Source organism: Brassica rapa, chromosome A03 (assembly GCF_000309985.2).
Source record: "Brassica rapa cultivar Chiifu-401-42 chromosome A03, CAAS_Brap_v3.01, whole genome shotgun sequence".
Lineage (NCBI taxonomy): Eukaryota > Viridiplantae > Streptophyta > Magnoliopsida > Brassicales > Brassicaceae > Brassica > Brassica rapa.
Genome location: NC_024797.2, coordinates 3962510 through 3980939, shown reverse-complemented (window position 1 = coordinate 3980939; position 18430 = coordinate 3962510). Strand labels below are relative to the sequence as shown.

Below are 18430 nucleotides of genomic sequence, written 5' to 3'. Positions count from 1 at the left end.
CGAGCAATAATAGTGTTGATGTGCCTTATGATATAATCTATCGTCAAACCCAGAGAGGGAATCATATGGTCTAAAAGTCCTGTTTTGTCTTTGGTTGATGAGGATGAATTGGAAGATGATTTACGTTTGTGCAAGTATTAAAATTCTAAAGATCATGTTTCTGAATCAGAATTTTAGAGTTTATGGTTTTCTAACCATATTTTAGATATTACTACTTTTGAACTGGTGTTTTGGCTTAAACCTTGATGTAACCAATGAAAATTATCATTTTGCATGTGTAATACACACGGCGAGCGCATGGCGAGTGTCGTCGATACCCTCTTCGCTTATGTTCGCAATAGTATATCAATAGCAACATGTTCTCTCTTGTCCGATCAGCCAGTACACGATGCCGAGACATGCTTCATAGGTTTGATGTTGGTGAAGTAATGTGAACCCCCAAATACTTGTCTAGTACATTCTTAAAGGCCTGTATAAAAATTCATAGAATTTGATGATAAGTCTTTTCTGCATCAACTACGTCTGATACACAAAAAAGTTATCTCCTTTGATTTTACTATGGTTCACACTCGATACAGTGGGGAACATACCTGAAATGCAAAAGACTCTTTCCTAGTTAAAATTATATCCATCGCAGCTGATTCATCATCGAAGGCACCATAAAATTCTCGATAGAACTGGCTCCTATGAATTGGAAAAGGGGAAAAGGAAGTAAAATAACACGTTACTCTTCAGTTTCAAAGTATGGAAATAAAACACTAGAAGATTTGCTTTCAGAACAAACCTATCTTCTTCACCACTCTGTTGGTCAATCTCATCAAACTTCTGTGTTAGCACTTCCGCAGCAACAGGTGAGAGCATGTGGATTATTAACGCTTCTAAGGTTCTTGGGAAATAACGCTGAAGTGAGTTACATTATACGAGTACGTTAGTTCAAAGAACTTAATATCCATGTAAAACAAATAAAAAGTTATCCATTTCGACCAAAATGATGAAGTGCGCTAGAAACCACTTATTGTAAACTTACTGCCATTGCAAGGAGAACATCACGAAGTCTAGATGCTTCTAGATTCCAAAGCATATGCGCAATACGATCATCTTCTAGAGAAGACAATGCATTCACCAGGATCTTGCTATTGTCCCTCTCTGAAGCTATGTCTGAAGAACTGGGTGATGTGTGCTGCAGTTCCCTACTTGTACCAACAGCATTAACGTGGTCATGGACTAAGGAAATAAGGTCATGAAGTGCGTGGGAAGCAGAAGGATCTAGATCGTGCAGCGGCGTTTTCTCACGTGATGTCCCGATGCCTTTTTCAATGCTTTTATTTCTTGAGTTATCATCCCCACCTTCTGCAATGATTCCATCACCGGACAAGTCAGACAAGACATTGAAGGTTTTCATAGGATTCAAACCATCAGGGTCTTACTACCTGATTGACCAATTTTACATTGGTCAAGATGATCATACGGTTGCTTCAAATCAGTTGAAGAAGGCCTCGAAACTAACAGGCTCTGTCAAAATCCAAGTCGCACGGTAAATATAGGGTAGTAAACTTGGCAAATGTACGTTAAGGTGAGTAGACGAACCTACATTTTTAAACTCAAAATCAGGATGAGTAAAAAAACTATCATAATTTCCAACAATATGTACTGATGAGACAGAATAACTTACATACCATTTCTTTGTCTATCAATCTTATAGTATGACACAAGATGCAAGCACATGGAAAGAAAAAAGAACAGAAGTTAGGAAACAAGACAATAACGGTAACGCGAAAAGATATTATTTATAAAGAATCCAACATTTATAATCAAACCTTCTTGTAATCCGGCGAAGATAATATGAATCCATATGTTCCGGCATGTTAGACATAATGTTTGATTGCCACCAAAAGTTGACAGCAATAGTCAGCTCATTGCTATCCACCTGATGAAACCTGCAAAAAGTAACATGATAATCTGAGATAATCCATTAATCTTCTACTGAATACCGTCACATCATTTCTATAAGGCTTACTTAGTAAATTCTCAAAGCTTAAATACAGGCAATTATATTACAGAGTACTTCTCCTAACCAATGAAGTGTCATTTTCGTTAGCATGACACTAAGCTAGCTAACAAAAATACATGTCAAGCATTTGGTTCAGAGGCTCTAGGCATATGCATACTACATAACATGAGCTATCTACACACCCACAAACTAAACAAATGCCAATTATTCAGGCGGAGACATTTTCTTTTGTATACGTTAATTGAGTAATTAAAATTCTAGAATAGCGGCGCAGCCAGAAAAAGCTACGTAATAGAGACATGATAACTTCAAGTGATTCGGAAACACTTTGACTCATATGATGCAGGATCTATTAGAATATATTTTAGCAATTTCAGCGTATTCTTATGTAATACTAGGAGAGCTTTTCTGAGAAAAAATGAGTATACTCACCAACCTTCGGGAATGAATACTGCATCACCAGCCTTAAGAGTAACTTCCTGTGACTGCTTGAGGGAATGCTCTGCTCTTGGATAATCTGATAAATTTGGATTGTCTAGACCAACCGAACTACATGACCAGGAAAAATAATATGCAAGATATAAGTATATAACCACAGAAATGTTCTGAAAGGCCAAGAAAGATACCTGTGGTTTGACGCTTCTCCGTATATAGGCATAGGATAGAGCGAGGGACTGGCGGAAGGGGGCCACAAGACAACTGTTGACGATTTGAAGGTTGAAATTGATTCAGATGTAACAAAGATTACAACATATAGTTAGATCACTGAATCTGCCAGGATGAACCTTAAACTGACTTCTAAACTGGCTGACTTAACATTCTATAAAACCGCATGCTCTTAGTGTCAGTGCCGCAATTTCATTTATACATGGACCATACATAAACAATTTGATTCCACTAAAATAACAGAAACAACTTCATAGCAGCAGTTCAACACGGAGGTTGTGATGGCTAACCTTTTTTACAGCCTGATACTACGCATAAGAGGTTATGATGTGGATCATAGTGGGTACTGGATCGAGCCTGTGCAGAGTTCATCCAAAAGTTTATAGAAGACAGTGACTTTCCCCCCAAGAGTGTGGGCTGCATCAATGACAGTAGACGTTAAGAAAGCTCATGTCAGGAGCTGAAGTACAAAACAAGAGCTGAAAGAAGATACGCATACCGTTTGAATATCTTGTCTTAGAATCTTGAGTTGAACCTTCTCTTCTTTCCCATCATTCAGAATTGGAAACTGAACACATAAATAATACATACATGTGCATGTTCAATCAAACATATTCATAGACCATCAGAAGCAACACTAACCTGTGCTAGGTATATTTGTCCAGGTGTAGTAGGATCGTGAGGCAAAGGGGGATTTAGACAAGAAGACTTTGCATCAACACCCACAGTATTCTCTTTGCTTATCATATGCTGCTTGCAGAGTCTAACAAAATCAGAGAAAGGCATTGATACCTACAGGACAAACAAGAAACCAGAGACAATTATAGCCTCAAATCAGCTGAAACCTGCACGTTCACATCAATATCGAATTCACTATTCAAAATTAAAATCGAAATGGAGTTTTACTTACCCTCTCATGGCTTCTGATATCACCATTGAATATCGGAGCCGTCCTCGAAAGCATTGCCTCCACCTCAACTGAACCTGCACGCTCCTTCATACAGTTCCAATCGACGCAAATAAGATTTTCCGCATTCTTCGATAATCAATCAACCGAGTGATTGTAAAAGCAAAACACACCTCGAGGTAATCGAGGCCATTGCTGAATGGATTCCACTTAGAACAGGCCTCCCAGTCACTAGCACACCCTCGGAAAACCTTCAGAAGATTAAGATCAAGAGACTCGGATTCAGCAGGAGGAGGAAGAAAGAGAAACGTGTATTGAGGTGAAAAAAACTACCGCAGGGAAGTTCGTGAGCTCGACGCCGGACTCGAAGTCTGCGGCGGAGGGAGCTCTCTCGAAGGTTTGAATCGTCGGAAACCCGCATCCCGTCGGCATATTCATCCCTATCGACGGTGGTGATCCGTCAAAACTCAAAACCACCACCGAGCAAACGTGCTATGTTTTTATTATTATCTAAAAGAGCTTTTGGCGTTTGCGTTTGGCGGTTACATACGACTTATCCAAAAGCTTATTAATTGGTTCACTTTTAAACGTTTACAGATGGTTCACAGTGTTAGTGTTTGACGTTTGCTGACGGCTGTAAAAATGTTTACTAAGTTCATTTGAATCCCAACTGACTCAGCAAAAAAAACAAAACCCAATCCGTAGTCAAACAAGAACATACAACTTTTATATTTACGATTCAACACAAGAAGCAGATCCAAGTTGTTTAAATACATTTCACTTAAAAACATGTTTTGGATACATTGTGTCTAGTCCCTTTGTATTTGTCCCCGGGATTGTCCAAGCCCAAAAACAGCCATGGATGAACAGAAGAAGTGCAGTAGCAACGCCGTGGTACTTAGCATTACTTCATGGATACATTTAGTAAAATCTTTATTTCTCTCTCTCTCTCTATATATATATATATATTAAGAATTAGTTGATTATAAATAATTAGTAGTTTGTGTTTTTAAAAAATCAGTTAATAATTCATATGTATTTTTCTTTACCATACAATAGTTTGACTGTTTCTGTAAACAATTAAGTAAGGAAAAAAATAAACACTAATATAATCACCACAAAACAAGTCAAACAAATCTATCCATTTTTTATGGATCGCCATGCAAAGCGAGCAACACTTCGATCTATAAATTAATCAATCTTTAAAGAAGCTTTCAACCATCAAACCAGTAAGTTTAAATTCAAAAGAATTAATCATAAACGTGTATATCATAAACAATATGTCGTCATCACAGTTCGCTATCTTTTGCATCATTTTGATTGCTTTATCTCCTCTTCAAGAATGTATGCATTTATAATAGTTTTCATTTGTTCATCATCTATCTTTTTCACCATTGTAATTCCATCATCATATCCTCGATAATTGTTTTTCCTCCAAATGATATTGTTGTTACTTTTTTTGTTTATATAGTTGTCGATGCAGCTAAAGGAACATGCGACCAAAAAGTATGCCCAAAACTCAAAACCAAAGATAAGACTTGCTTCTGTTGTTCCTCCACTAAGGGTTGCTACGGGACCAAACTAAGTTGTGAAGGTTGGTGTAAATAAATTATCTCGAGAAGCTGCATCAAGGATTTAAGAAAACCTGAATAATCATTTTATTTAATTCTTCCTAATATCTACTTTTGTTTTATGTGAATAAAGCATGCTCATCTAGAGCCCATCAAATACAATGCATGCCTATTGTATTTGTGTCCAGAGACTTTCATATTCTATTCTATGCAATGTGCATCATTTAAACTTATTTTGTCTCCTTTTGTTTTAATTTGCTATTAATTTCTTAAATATTTCTTTGGGTTAATATCTATCAATAAGTTTTTTAAATTCATAGTTTTTTATGGTAAATGATATGTTTTTTAATCTATTTTCTTCTACACCGTATCACTAGTACTGTGAGCAAGAGAAAGAAGCTACCAAAAAGAAAATTTAGAGATTTTTATATCTTCCTCACTTTTCTTAATTACATTGATTTTTTTTCTATCCAATCACATCGAAAACGGTAGTCCAACTGGAATTGAAGTTTCAAAAAGCAAAATATAGATAAAACTGGTAAATCTTATACCTTCTTTACTTTTCTTAATTACATTGATCTTTTTTCTACCCAATCACATCTAAAATCTTAGTCCAACTGGAATTAAAATTTCAAAAAGGCAAAATATAGATGAAATGGTAAATCTTATAACCTCCTTATTTTTCTTAATAAATTTAATCTAACCTTTATGACAACTTAGGAAAAACACTTTTATGACAAGTGTTATTTCCAATTTTTTTAATGATAAACCTTTGCCACAAAGTATGTAGTTTTCATATTTTTGTTCACCCTATAAAAACATAGAACACTAATATATTTATTCCCATGTGGGAAATAAGATGATTGCCCTCAGTCTTCTTAGTACAAATAAAATTAACATTTTAAGGAAACAATTATTTCTTTTGAAAGATTAAAATTAGATTTTAAAACATATTTTGTACTTTTACATGAAAAAATTTAAGAGTTTATAGTTCGAAAAGAAGTTCCAAAAGATGGTGTATTGGGCTATTATGGCACATTGAGTTTGAAAATAAAATCCAGTAATTATAAGTTTTAAAAAAAGGAGGGGAGAAAGTATGGTCTATTGTCGCTCAAAAAAATCTTATCCGTAAAATAGAAAACAATTGCCGAATATTTTGGTTGGAACTTAGAAGTAGGGGTTTATATTCTGAAATGAACTGTATTCGGATTACAAAAGAACATATATGTGGAAACACCGTAGCCTAATGGTTAAAATTTAAAGGTTTCTACACCTAAATCTTTAGTTCGAATCCTAAACTATGCAATTTATTTCAGAGTATAGGAAATCTAGATTTCAAATTCTAGTAAAAACGAGTTATTAAGCAATTATGCAGAATACATAAGAAATACTTACAAGAACTATCAAACCGTCTATGTAATATTTCTCATAATTGTAATATCATAATAAATCAGCGTTAAAAAAAATGAACATATACAAATTTGAAATTTTGAGCGAAATTTTATGAAATGATGATACAACATTTGCTTATAAGCTATCTCATTTAAGAAAGTAGAATCTAAAGTTTTACCAGGTCTCATAGTTAATATAAAAGATAAAATTGCATAAATTAAAAGCGAACCTTTAATTTTAAACATACTATATATAAATGGGACACACACACACACATTGGTTTTATATCAATTAATTAACATCCACCCTTGAAATACAACTAACTAGGTGTTTTCTTACACCATGTGCAGTAAGGAATTTTTTTAATCTAACTTATATTTAAAAATAAATTTTATTAAATATTATAGATTTTACTATTTTCTTACTAATATTTAATATAAATTTGATATATATATTAAATCAATTTGTATAAAACTAATAAAAATAATATAAAATTGTATAATTATCAAAATTTAGCCTAAACAATATTTATAAAATTTGTAGATATACAAGAAACTAATGATCTTATGATTAGATATTTAAATTTTTAAAAAATTGTAGAATTTTTTGAAAGCTTTAGCAATACAAATTGTACAATTATACAAAAATAATAATATTTTGAAATTTAAAATGTTATATATGAATATATTTATTTTGTAGATGATGTATGAGCTATTACCATATTTAAAAAAAACGTTTACCAAAAAAAATATCAATATTGAATGTAATATATGAATTATTATTATATTCTAATAAGTTTGCCAAAAATATAAATCAACATTAAATGAAATTTTGCCAAAAATATAAATCAACATTAAATGAAATTATCCATGTCATGTTTTTTTAGAAGTCATGTCATCAATTTCAATCAATTTCAGTAGCCATGTCATATTTGTTTTGTTAAATTGATTGTACAGAAAATATATGATAAAATCTATACTATTATTTGCGAAGTAAAATTTTGCAATGAAACTCTCACGTTGAAAGTTAGAGTGGTTAATATCGTTTATACCCTTAATGAATAAAATGTATAAATAAATTAAAAAATAAGAACAAAATTTTAATTGATTTTGATTAGATAATTGATTAATATTAAGAATAGTAAGAATTATCCAAAATTTGAAAATATAATTTAAAAAAGAGATATATTGTATTGTTATCTGAAAATATCTTTAAGTAAAAAGTTAAAAACATAAATTCTATAACTAAATATTAATTAAATAAAATTATTAATTATATAATTAAAAATAGAATATTGAATTATCCAAAATCTAAAAATTATAATTAAAAAATATAATTTATATATATATATATATTGTATTGTTATATGAAAAAGTATTTTAGTAGAACGTTAAAAACATAAATTATATAATTAAATATTAATCAAATAATTTTTTTAATTACATAATTAAAAATATAATTTTGAGTTATTTTAAGATTTATTTTAGTAATGAATCTATATATATAAAAATATGTTTGCCTCTCTCCTAAGCTATCCACGTGGAAAGTCACTCTCCGAGAGATCGACACGTGTCTCTGGGTTTTGTTTCTTTGGCTAGACTTGAGTTTAACTTTGGGCTTATACTATGAACAATTGATAGGACTTTTTACTCTTTAATATTATTGAATGTGTTAATTATTTGTTAATACATAGTAGATAAAACAAAAAAACACACACAGTACGATATGGACGTTATATTATCATCAAAGCAATTTTTACCATATGTACCTCATCCTGTGATAATTTATAAAGTAGCAACGAATCTATGAGTTCAGCAAATGTGCAATTACCTACTTCAGAATTTTAAGTATATAAACAGTCAACAGTAGTGTGTTGAATATTATATTCATATGATTTAAAAGCTTTTATAAATTTTATTTTTAAACATACACCAAAAACTTTATGAAAGTAAATATCCATTCAGATTCTCAACCACTTCAAATACCACCAACACCAAAAAAATTTAATCAAGTGCACGAAAACTATAATATATTTAAAACTACAATAAATACATTAGTTAATGAAAAATCCTTTTTAAAAAATATTACGGATGCATACATAAATATTAAGAGAAATGTATAAAAAGAAATAAAAGTAACAATAACTTGAAGAACAAAATGTATAAGACTAAGAATATTTATGATTTGTGGTCTAAGATAAATTCAACTTATTGTAACAAAAAACTTAATAAGAAAATACATACTTTGTTTTAAGGACATTAAAAATCACGTTAAAATTTTTAACATTTTAAGAAAAATTATGAATCAATAATATTAATATAAAATTTTATCCGAAAAACTCAGCACTAAATGTATAAACAAAAAAACAAACAAACCCTAAACTCTATAATCCTAAGCATTATTCTAAACCAAATCTTAAACCCAACCTAAACCAAACACTAAACCTTTCCTACTACCTAAACCCTAAATCCTACCTAACCGTAGAGCCTACCTAAACATAGACCTTAACCCTATCTAACCCTAAACCCTACATAAACCTAACCCTAATCCCTAAACCCTTCATACTACCTAAACCCTAAACCTACCTAACCCTAAACGTAAACCCTATCTAACCCTAAACCTTATTTAACCCTAAATCCTACCTAACCCTAAACCCTTCCTAACCCTAAAACCCCACCTAAAACCTAACTCTAAACCCTATCTAACCATAAACCCTACCTACCCTAAACTCTACCTAAACCTAAACCCTACTAACCCTAAACCCTACCTAACCCTAACCCTACATAACCCTAAACCCTACTAACCCTACCTAACCTAAACCCTACCTAACCTAAAACCTTTCTAACCCTAAACCCTTTCTAGCCCTAAACCCTACTAACCTTAAACCCTACTAACCCTAAATCCTTTCTAACCCTAAACCCTACCTAACCCTAAATCCTACCAAACCCTAAACCCTACTTAATTCTAAACCCTACCCCTAAACCCTACCTACCTTAAACCCTGCCTAACCCTAAACCCTACCTAACCCTAAACCCTTTCTAGCCCTAAACCCTTTCTAGCCCTAAACCCTACTAACCCTAAACCCTACTAACCCTAAACCCAAAATAACCCTAAACCCTATCTAACCCTAAACCCTACTAACCCTTAACCCTACCTAACCTAAACCCTACCTAACCCTAAAACCTTTCTAACCCTAAACCCTTTCTAGCCCTAAACCCTACCTAATCCTAAACCTTACTAACCCTAAACCCTACATAACCCTAAACCTTATCTAACCCTAAACCCTACCTACCCTAAACCCTACCTAACCCTAAACCCTACGTAACCCTAAACCCTACCTAAACCGTACCTAACCCTAAACTCTACCTAACCTAAACCCTACCTAACCCTAAAACCTAACCTAACCCTAAATCCTACTAACCCTAAAACTTTTCTAACCCTAAACCCTTTCTAACCCAAAACCCTACTAACCCTAAACCCTACATAACCCTAAACCCTAAATCCTACCTACTAAACTCTACGTAACCCTAAACCCTACGTAACCCTAAACCCTACCTAGCCCTAAACCCTACCTAACCCTAAACCCTACTAACCCTAAACCCTTCCTAACCCTAAACCCTGCCTAACCCTAAAAACCCTACCTAACCCTAAACCCTACCTAACCCTAAACCCTACCTAACCCTAAACCCTGCTAACTCTAAACCTAACCCTAAAACCCTACCTAAACTTAACCATAAATACCATCTAACGCTAAAACTCTACTAACCCTAAACCCTACCTAACCTAAACCCTACCTAACCCTAAAACCTTTCTAACCCTAAACCCTTTCTAGCCTTAAACCCTACCTAACCCTAAACCCTATCTAACCCTAAACCCTACCTAACCCTAAACCCTACGTAGCTCTAAACCCTACCTAACCCTAAACCCTACCTAACCCTAAACTCTACCTAACCTAAACCCTTCCTAACCCTAAAACCCTTCTAACCCTAAACGCTTTCTAACCCTAAACCTTTCTACTAAACCCTTCCTAACCCTAAACCCTGCCTAACCCAAAAAACCCTACCTAACCCTAAACCCTTTCTAACCCTAAACCCTACCTAACCCTAAACCCTGCTAACCCTAAACCCTGCCTAAACCTAACCCTAAAACCCTACCTAAACTTAACCATAAATACCATCTAACGTTAAAACTCTACCAACCCTAAACACTAAAAAATAATCTCAAAACTTAAAGTTAAAAAAACCTAAACTTTACTGCTATGTAATTTTTTGTTGTGATATTCAAATAACAAATTACATAGTGGATTTTAATTCTTAACTCATTTTTAATTGCAAAATATTTTGAAAGTTGTATCTTATGAATAAAAAGATAAATTATATTTTAATAACGTTAAATTTTGTTAAAATAGAATGAAAAACTATTATCATAAATAAATAAAGAATTTTGATGAAATTTGTAAATCTTCGAATCAATAACAATTAATTAGTAATATTTCAAAAACCCTTAAACTATTATAGCAGTAGAATCTCAAAAAAAAAAAAAATTAAAGTTTTCAAACATTTATTTGCCAATAACCATCTTTAAATCTTTGCTCATTTACAAAAAATAATATTCTTTACATAAATTGAAAATAAGTTTTGTTCTTTGACTAGAGATCCAAGTTTAAATTATATCACTAAAATATTTTAATATTTAACTGTTCAGAAATAACAAGTTAATGTTCTTAAAACAATAACCATCCTTAAATCTTTGCTCATTCAAAAAAAATAATATTATTTACATAAATTGGAAACAAATTTTGTTTTTTGACTAGAGACCCAAGTTTAAATTATACCACTAATATATTTTAATATTTAATTATTCAGAAATATATATATTTATATATTCGAGAGTAGACAATGCATAGATGATACTAAATTGATCGCAAGAATTCTTTTTGGAAAACACAATATAACTAGTATAGTATACAAAGATTTTTTCAAAAATTTATGAAAATGTTTAAGTCCGTATCGCGGACAAAACACCTAGTCACTTTGTAAATATAGTCTAAGAAATTGATTGTATAGAAGACATGTAGTCTAAAAAATTAATTGTATAGAAGACATGTGACAAAATCATTTTCATAAATATAGTCTAGGGATCACATTATTATTGCTTAGCTATTTTTTCCCTTTGATTTAATAATGGGCTAACCCCGCGGCCCACAGCCAGACACCACCTCATATCACGAATAGTTAAAAAGAAATGGAAATAGAATATTAAAAACAAAAAAAATAATTATATCTTCACAAACCTCATCTCGTCCTCGCTTACTCTCTCTTTCTCTCCTCTCTCTCGACTCGCATCATCTGGGGAGAGAGATAGACAGCATTTCAACCCTAGTTTTTTCCCGCCGCCGCGCACCATGGCTTCCGATCAGCTTCAGCAACAAGCGCAGCTCGCGATGGTCCTCGGCTCCGATACGGCGCCGTTCGAGACACTCATCTCCCACCTCATGTCTTCTTCCAACGAGCAGCGCTCCTCCGCCGAGGCTCTCTTCAATCTCGCCAAGCAGACCAATCCCGATACCCTCGCCTTGAAGCTTGCTCACCTTCTCCAACTCTCTCCTCACCCCGAAGCTCGCGCCATGGCCGCCGTCCTCCTCCGTAAGCTTCTCACGCGCGACGACGCTTACCTGTGGCCGCGTCTCTCCCTCCCCACTCAATCCTCCCTCAAATCGTCGATGCTGTCTTGTATCCAGCGCGAGGAGGCGAAATCGATCTCCAAGAAGATTTGCGATACGGTCTCCGAGCTCGCCTCGGGGATCCTCCCGGAGAACGGATGGCCGGAGCTGCTTCCGTTCGTTTTCCAGTGCGTGTCGTCGGATTCGTCGAAATTGCAGGAATCGGCGTTTCTGATCGTGGCGCAGTTGTCGCAGTACGTTGGGGAGACTTTGACTCCTCACATCAAGCATCTGCACGGCGTGTTTCTCCAGTGCTTGACTAGCGAATCAGCTAGCTCAGACGTCAAAATCGCCGCTCTCAACGCGGTGATTAGTTTCGTTCAGTGTTTATCGAACTCTAATGAGCGTGATAGGTTCCAAGACGTTTTGCCTGCGATGATCAGGACGTTGACTGAGTCTCTTAATAACGGGAACGAAGCGACGGCTCAGGAGGCGCTAGAGCTTTTGATCGAATTGGCTGGGACTGAGCCACGGTTCCTTAGACGGCAGCTTCTTGATATAGTTGGCTCGATGCTTCAGATCGCAGAGGCTGAGTCTCTCGAGGAGAGCACGCGCCACCTTGCGGTTGAGTTTTTGGTAACTTTGGCTGAGGCGCGTGAGCGTGCCCCTGGGATGGTTAGGAAGCTACCTCAGTTTATTGACAGGTTGTTTGCGGTTCTTATGAAGATGCTTGAGGATGTTGAGGACGATCCTGCTTGGTATAGTGCTGAGACTGAGGACGAGGATGCTGGTGAGACGAGTAACTACAGCATGGGTCAAGAGTGTTTGGATCGGTTAGCAATTGCCTTGGGAGGGAACACCATTGTTCCGGTTGCGTATCAGCAGTTTTCTGCTTACTTGGTTGCCTCTGAGTGGCAGAAGCACCACGCTTCTTTGATTGCGCTTGCTCAGATTGCTGAAGGTTGCTCAAAGGTAAATTCTTTGTCACGGCAACTGTAGGGTTTGTTATTTTTGCTTTTAGTTGGATATTAAATTATTATTGATTCTTTCATGATTTATTTGGCTAGGACATGTAAAGGATTTACATTTTGATCTTGAATATAATTTAGGTGATGATAAAAAATCTAGAGCAAGTGGTGTCCATGGTTTTGAGCCAATTTCAAAGTCCTCATCCTCGCGTAAGGTGGGCAGCCATAAATGCCATTGGACAGTTGTCTACAGATTTGGGTCCTGATTTGCAGAACCAACATCATGACATAGTGCTCCCTGCACTTGCTGCTGCTATGGATGATCTCCAGAATCCACGAGTGCAGGTTAGTTTTCCGTTAACTCTGTATATTTGTTAATATAATCTTCTGACGCTTTCTAAAGCAGTATCTTGCGACCTCATTTAGGCTCATGCTGCTTCAGCAGTGCTTAATTTCAGTGAGAATTGTACACCTGAAATATTGGCACCTTATTTAGATGGAATAGTGAGCAAGTTACTGGTGCTACTACAAGTAAGTGTATTGTGCAATTTTGTTTCTTTAAATAACTAACTAAAAAGAGTGCCCTCTATTATTAACTTTGGTTTATAACGCTGTTTCTGACAGAATGGAAAACAAATGGTGCAAGAAGGAGCTTTAACAGCTCTTGCTTCAGTTGCTGATTCATCACAGGTATATGTGAAGAAGTTATGTTACATCTATTGTTTTCCTTGCATGCAACTCTTGATCTGACATACTCTGAATTTGCAGGAACACTTCCAAAAGTACTATGATGTTGTCATGCCTTACCTCAAAACTATCTTGATGAACGCAACTGACAAGTCTAAGCGGATGCTTCGTGCCAAATCCATGGAATGCATCAGTCTTGTTGGAATGGCAGTTGGAAAGGACAAATTTAAGGAGGATGCTAGACAGGTGTGCTTAATGCATGAGTCAATTATTTTCAAAATTGATGCTATATGTTGTAATCTTATTTTTGTGCTACAGATGACTATCTCAAGCTTTCTATTTGATTTTCATCTGTCGAATGAAAATATTTTTCATGTCTATTCCAGGTCATGGAAGTTCTTATGTCATTGCAAGGGACTGAAATGGAGGCAGATGATCCAATAACGAGCTATATGTTACAGGTAAATTCTGTTTAAAACATGCTAGGCCACTTGGCCGATATGTCATTTGTAAACTTATATATGTAAATTCACTTTCTTATATTTACCTTACATTTTCTTAGGCATGGGCTAGGCTTTGCAAGTGTCTAGGCCAAGATTTTCTCCCATACATGGATGTTGTGATGCCTCCTTTGCTTCAGTCAGCTCAACTTAAACCAGATGTAACAATTACATCTGCTGATTCAGAAAATGAAGCAGAGGATTCTGATGATGAAAGGTTTTCTACTATTCTTTACACTTCATCTGATTGTTCTGATGCCTCTGTACCTGCTTTATTAGTTCGTATTCCTTTGCATGAAAACTACTTCAATCTTTTTAAAAATGGCATGAGTAATCTCTGTATGTTGTTGAAGCTGCAGTTGCAGCTTCCGCTGAATTGTTTCTTATTTTTTGCCATGAGATATTTATTATTCTGAGATTCTGTTCCTTTGTGACATAGCATGTTTTAATTGTTTTATATAACAAATAATTTCCGTCTATTTCTTGTCAAAATAGTTTTGTTGTTCCATTTTTTACTCTTACCTAAGGTTGCGATAATATGTGATAAATGTAATTTACGTATGGATTTGACGTGGTAGATTTGTACCAATTCGATTTGTTTATGCAGCATGGAGACCATTATCCTGGGAGACAAACGAATAGGAATCAAAACAAGTGTCCTAGAAGAAAAAGCCACAGCTTGTAACATGCTTTGTTGCTATGCTGATGAGTTAAAAGAAGGGTTTTTTCCCTGGATTGATCAGGTTTGTATGGTTGGTCGGCTCTATATTTTTGTCACTATCCTCTGCTGTTTCTGGGACTGGATAGACTGAATTAGTATATTGTAGGTTGCACTTACACTGGTTCCTTTGCTGAAATTCTATTTTCACGAAGAAGTTAGAAGAGCAGCTGTGTCAGGTACATCAGTAAATATATTGTCCATAATCCAATCTGTGGATCCATAAATGACAAGTTTCTAAATTGGATATTTTTTCTTTTCTAGCCATGCCGGAACTAATGCGCTCAGCTAAGCTGGCGATAGAGAAAGGAGAAGCTCAAGGGCGCGATCTATCCTATTTAAAGCAGCTTTCTGACTATATAATTCCAAACATGCTAGAAGCGTTGCATAAAGTTAGTGTGTATTGTGTTCATTTTTTCTTTCTATTTTCCCTTTCGGCTTTGATCCAATATATGATGATTGGATTTTATGTAGGAACCTGATACAGAGATCTGTGTGAGTATGTTGGAAGCTATCAATGAATGCTTGCAGGTAACCTTTCAATAGAATAAGAATTTATGTTAAACAATCCTATTATAAATTGGCCGCGTCAAGTCACTCCAACATTTCCATTTGACAATACTGCACTCTCTTTGGTAGGCTAAATGGTTTAGCTAATAATGGCCATCTATGTGATTGCTTGTATTGGGAAGCCTGTAGACCAATGATCGTGTGTTTCCCCTTACTTTATTACTTGTTTAATCCTTCTGAGCATAGAGTATCGAGAATGAAGAGTTATGTTGCCTTGACAGCTGGCCTTATTTTCAAGCTTTGTTTAGGTTTAGGGTATGAGATAGAGAGCTTTGAGCAAATCTTTTTTTATGTATCTCGTAGAGTAAATCGTAGCATTGCGTTGGAAAAATGGCACCTATAACCTGTCAATGTATTTCAGATCTCCGGAAATCTATTGGACGAAGGGAAAATTAGATCCATAGTTGACGAGGTAAAGCAAGTTATGACAGCAAGCTCTAGCAGGAAGCGAGAAAGGGGAGAGAGAGCTAATGCTGAAGACTTTGACGCTGAAGAGGGGGAGCTTATTAAAGAGGAAAATGAGCAAGAGGAAGAAATTTTTGATCAGGTTAGCTTTCTGTGATTAACCATTGTCAAATGCAAGTGTAATGAAGTTTGCTATCTTCAACGCTCGTATTCATACTTGATATATTGTCTGCACATAGGTCGGTGAAATATTGGGAACACTGGTTAAGACATTCAAGGCCTCGTTTCTACCTTTCTTCGATGAGTTATCCTCTTACTTAACTCCTATGTGGGTAAGTTACCGTCATCACTCAAATCTTATTTTTCGGTTCTGTGATACCAAGTGGAGCTTTAGCACTCTGGTTCGGGTGAATAGAGTTTCTAAATATGTGGCTTTGGGGATGGCGCTGATGCAATATTAGTTCTAGTCTGCCTTGGTTTTCTGTTTTGATATAGATGTGTGTTTTTGTTGAGTTCAGGGAAGGGATAAAACCGCTGAAGAGAGAAGGATTGCGATATGCATTTTTGATGATGTTGCAGAGCAATGCCGTGATGCTGCCTTCAAGTAAGGATATGCATTCACTGAATCTTTGTACACTGCGCATTTTCAGTATTCAGTGTTCTTATGTACTATTTCGGATATTTGTTTGGCAGATATTACGATACTTATCTTCCATTCGTACTGGAAGCTTGCAATGACGAGAGCCCAGAAGTTCGACAGGTATATCCTACATTTTGTTATCTGGTGTTTCTGAATCTGTATACTAATTGATATGACCTCTTGTTTGTTTCAGGCTGCCGTTTATGGGCTTGGTGTGTGTGCTGAGTTTGGCGGATCTGTATTCAAGCCTCTTGTTGGAGGTAAAGTATACCTTTTGCCCAGTTGTAGGTCTTTAGGGGTTGTTTAATCCATGCTTTACAGATAAGTAGTAACACATGTTTTTGTTTCAACAGAGGCTCTGTCAAGATTAAATGTTGTGATACAGCAGCCAAATGCTCGGCAATCTGAAAATGCCATGGCATATGACAATGCTGTATCCGCTGTGGGAAAGATCTGCCTATTTCACCGTGACAGTATCGATTCTTCTCAGGTATAGCTTAAGATAGTTATCGCCATCTGGTTGCTTTGCACGAATACATATGGGTTACTTTTGTTGATCTTTAAGTTTTACTTTGTTTTTGGGTTTCTTAGGTACTTCTTGCGTGGTTGAACTGTTTGCCTTTAAGTAATGATGTTATTGAAGCCAAAGTGGTTCATGATCAGCTCTGTTCAATGGTTGAGAGGTAACCAATGTGTTTAGATTTTAATTTTTACTGGGCGCTAGCTATTTTTTTTTTGCATTCCTTGTGACCGACTGTCTAAAACGGCTGATTGATGTTAAACTTGCAGGCAAGATGTGGACCTTTTAGGCCCCAATAACCAGTATCTTCCTAAAATTATAACAGTTTTCGCTGAGGTTTGTTTGTTAATTACGCTTCTCATAGACAAGATTTTTATCTTTGCATTGTTGAACTGATAAAAATATCAATGTGTGCGTAAATCATGGCTGGCCAGGTGCTTACAGGGAAAGATGTGGTGACACAAGAGACGGCAGGTCGTATGGTTAATATACTAAGGCAACTTCAGCAAACACTGCCACCGTCGGCATTGGGCTCAATATGGTCAACACTGAAACCCGAACAGCAACACGCTCTCCAATCCATGCTTTCATCCTAAACCCACACCAATCTGTTCATTTACAGTGTCTTGTGAGCTTTATTTTTCCACCGCAAAGCGTCGTCAGTTTTGCATTCATGTGTTTACATTATTTTTGGGTTTGCATTATTCACCATTTGTTGTTGGGAGGGATGAAGAATTGGGTCTAGTCCTTCATAAGTTATGAAATGAAATTTCTATCTCTATGGTAGGTAAGTGTATATTAGAAGGCAAGGAAAGTTTGTGAAATTGTAAGCGTCAGTTGGGAATTTGGGTTGTGACTCCCTGAAAAGACAGGTTCGATGTTGGCTTTATGTTTGAGAGAAAGATGAAGTTTTTGTATTTTTTGTACCCAAGTGAGAATTTTGAAGTAAATCATTCTTTACACATATTGCTATTTTTTTATTAGCTCTTTTTTTCTTCCTCTCTAAATTAAAACTATAATTTACTATTTCGAAAAGTTATTCGTATTAAATAACTACATCTACATTTAACCCTGTAATATTATTGAAACAAAAAGATTAATATCAATTCTTTAATCAAAAGTTTAAATAGAGGTTACGACAACATGGTGGTTTAGTGCTTTGTTTATATTAAGAAGTTAGCAAATGGTGCGCACGTAATTAATACATGGAACC

General features: G+C 35.3%; 2 protein-coding genes and 1 long non-coding RNA gene across 4 annotated transcripts; 1 reads left to right on the top strand and 2 right to left on the bottom strand.

Moving 5' to 3' along the window:
- Positions 1–135: 135 nt before the first annotated feature.
- On the bottom strand, positions 136–4148 carry LOC103856398 (hypoxia-inducible factor 1-alpha inhibitor). Its single transcript, XM_009133507.3, has 15 exons — positions 3918–4148; positions 3758–3835; positions 3588–3671; positions 3320–3469; positions 3177–3245; positions 2968–3094; positions 2638–2710; positions 2444–2560; positions 1818–1937; positions 1677–1695; positions 1431–1512; positions 1028–1350; positions 785–900; positions 591–684; positions 136–469 (listed from the first exon to the last, which is right to left on the bottom strand). Exons 1-15 carry the CDS (start codon positions 4020–4022, stop codon positions 404–406), a joined length of 1623 nt encoding a protein of 540 aa, XP_009131755.1. The 5' UTR covers positions 4023–4148; the 3' UTR covers positions 136–403.
- A 1067-nt stretch (positions 4149–5215) lies between these two features.
- LOC117132354 lies at positions 5216–7388 on the bottom strand. The gene is made up of 2 exons (XR_004455904.1): positions 7104–7388; positions 5216–7064 (listed from the first exon to the last, which is right to left on the bottom strand). It is a non-coding gene; the product is annotated as an uncharacterized LOC117132354 (long non-coding RNA).
- A 4421-nt stretch (positions 7389–11809) lies between these two features.
- On the top strand, positions 11810–18191 carry LOC103856396 (importin-5). 2 transcript variants are annotated; one of them, XM_033287140.1, is made up of 20 exons: positions 11810–13181; positions 13319–13522; positions 13604–13714; positions 13802–13867; positions 13946–14110; positions 14251–14325; positions 14427–14581; positions 14972–15107; positions 15192–15261; positions 15347–15474; positions 15557–15613; positions 16014–16199; positions 16297–16389; positions 16576–16661; positions 16751–16817; positions 16891–16957; positions 17051–17187; positions 17289–17380; positions 17487–17553; positions 17652–18191. In XM_033287140.1, exons 1-20 carry the CDS (start codon positions 11952–11954, stop codon positions 17811–17813), a joined length of 3354 nt encoding a protein of 1117 aa, XP_033143031.1. In that variant the 5' UTR covers positions 11810–11951; the 3' UTR covers positions 17814–18191. The 2 variants fall into 2 exon arrangements, with proteins under 2 accessions (XP_033143031.1, XP_009131753.2); XM_009133505.3 differs by having other exon boundaries at positions 11952–13181; positions 13604–13708.
- The last annotated feature ends 239 nt before the right edge of the window (positions 18192–18430 follow it).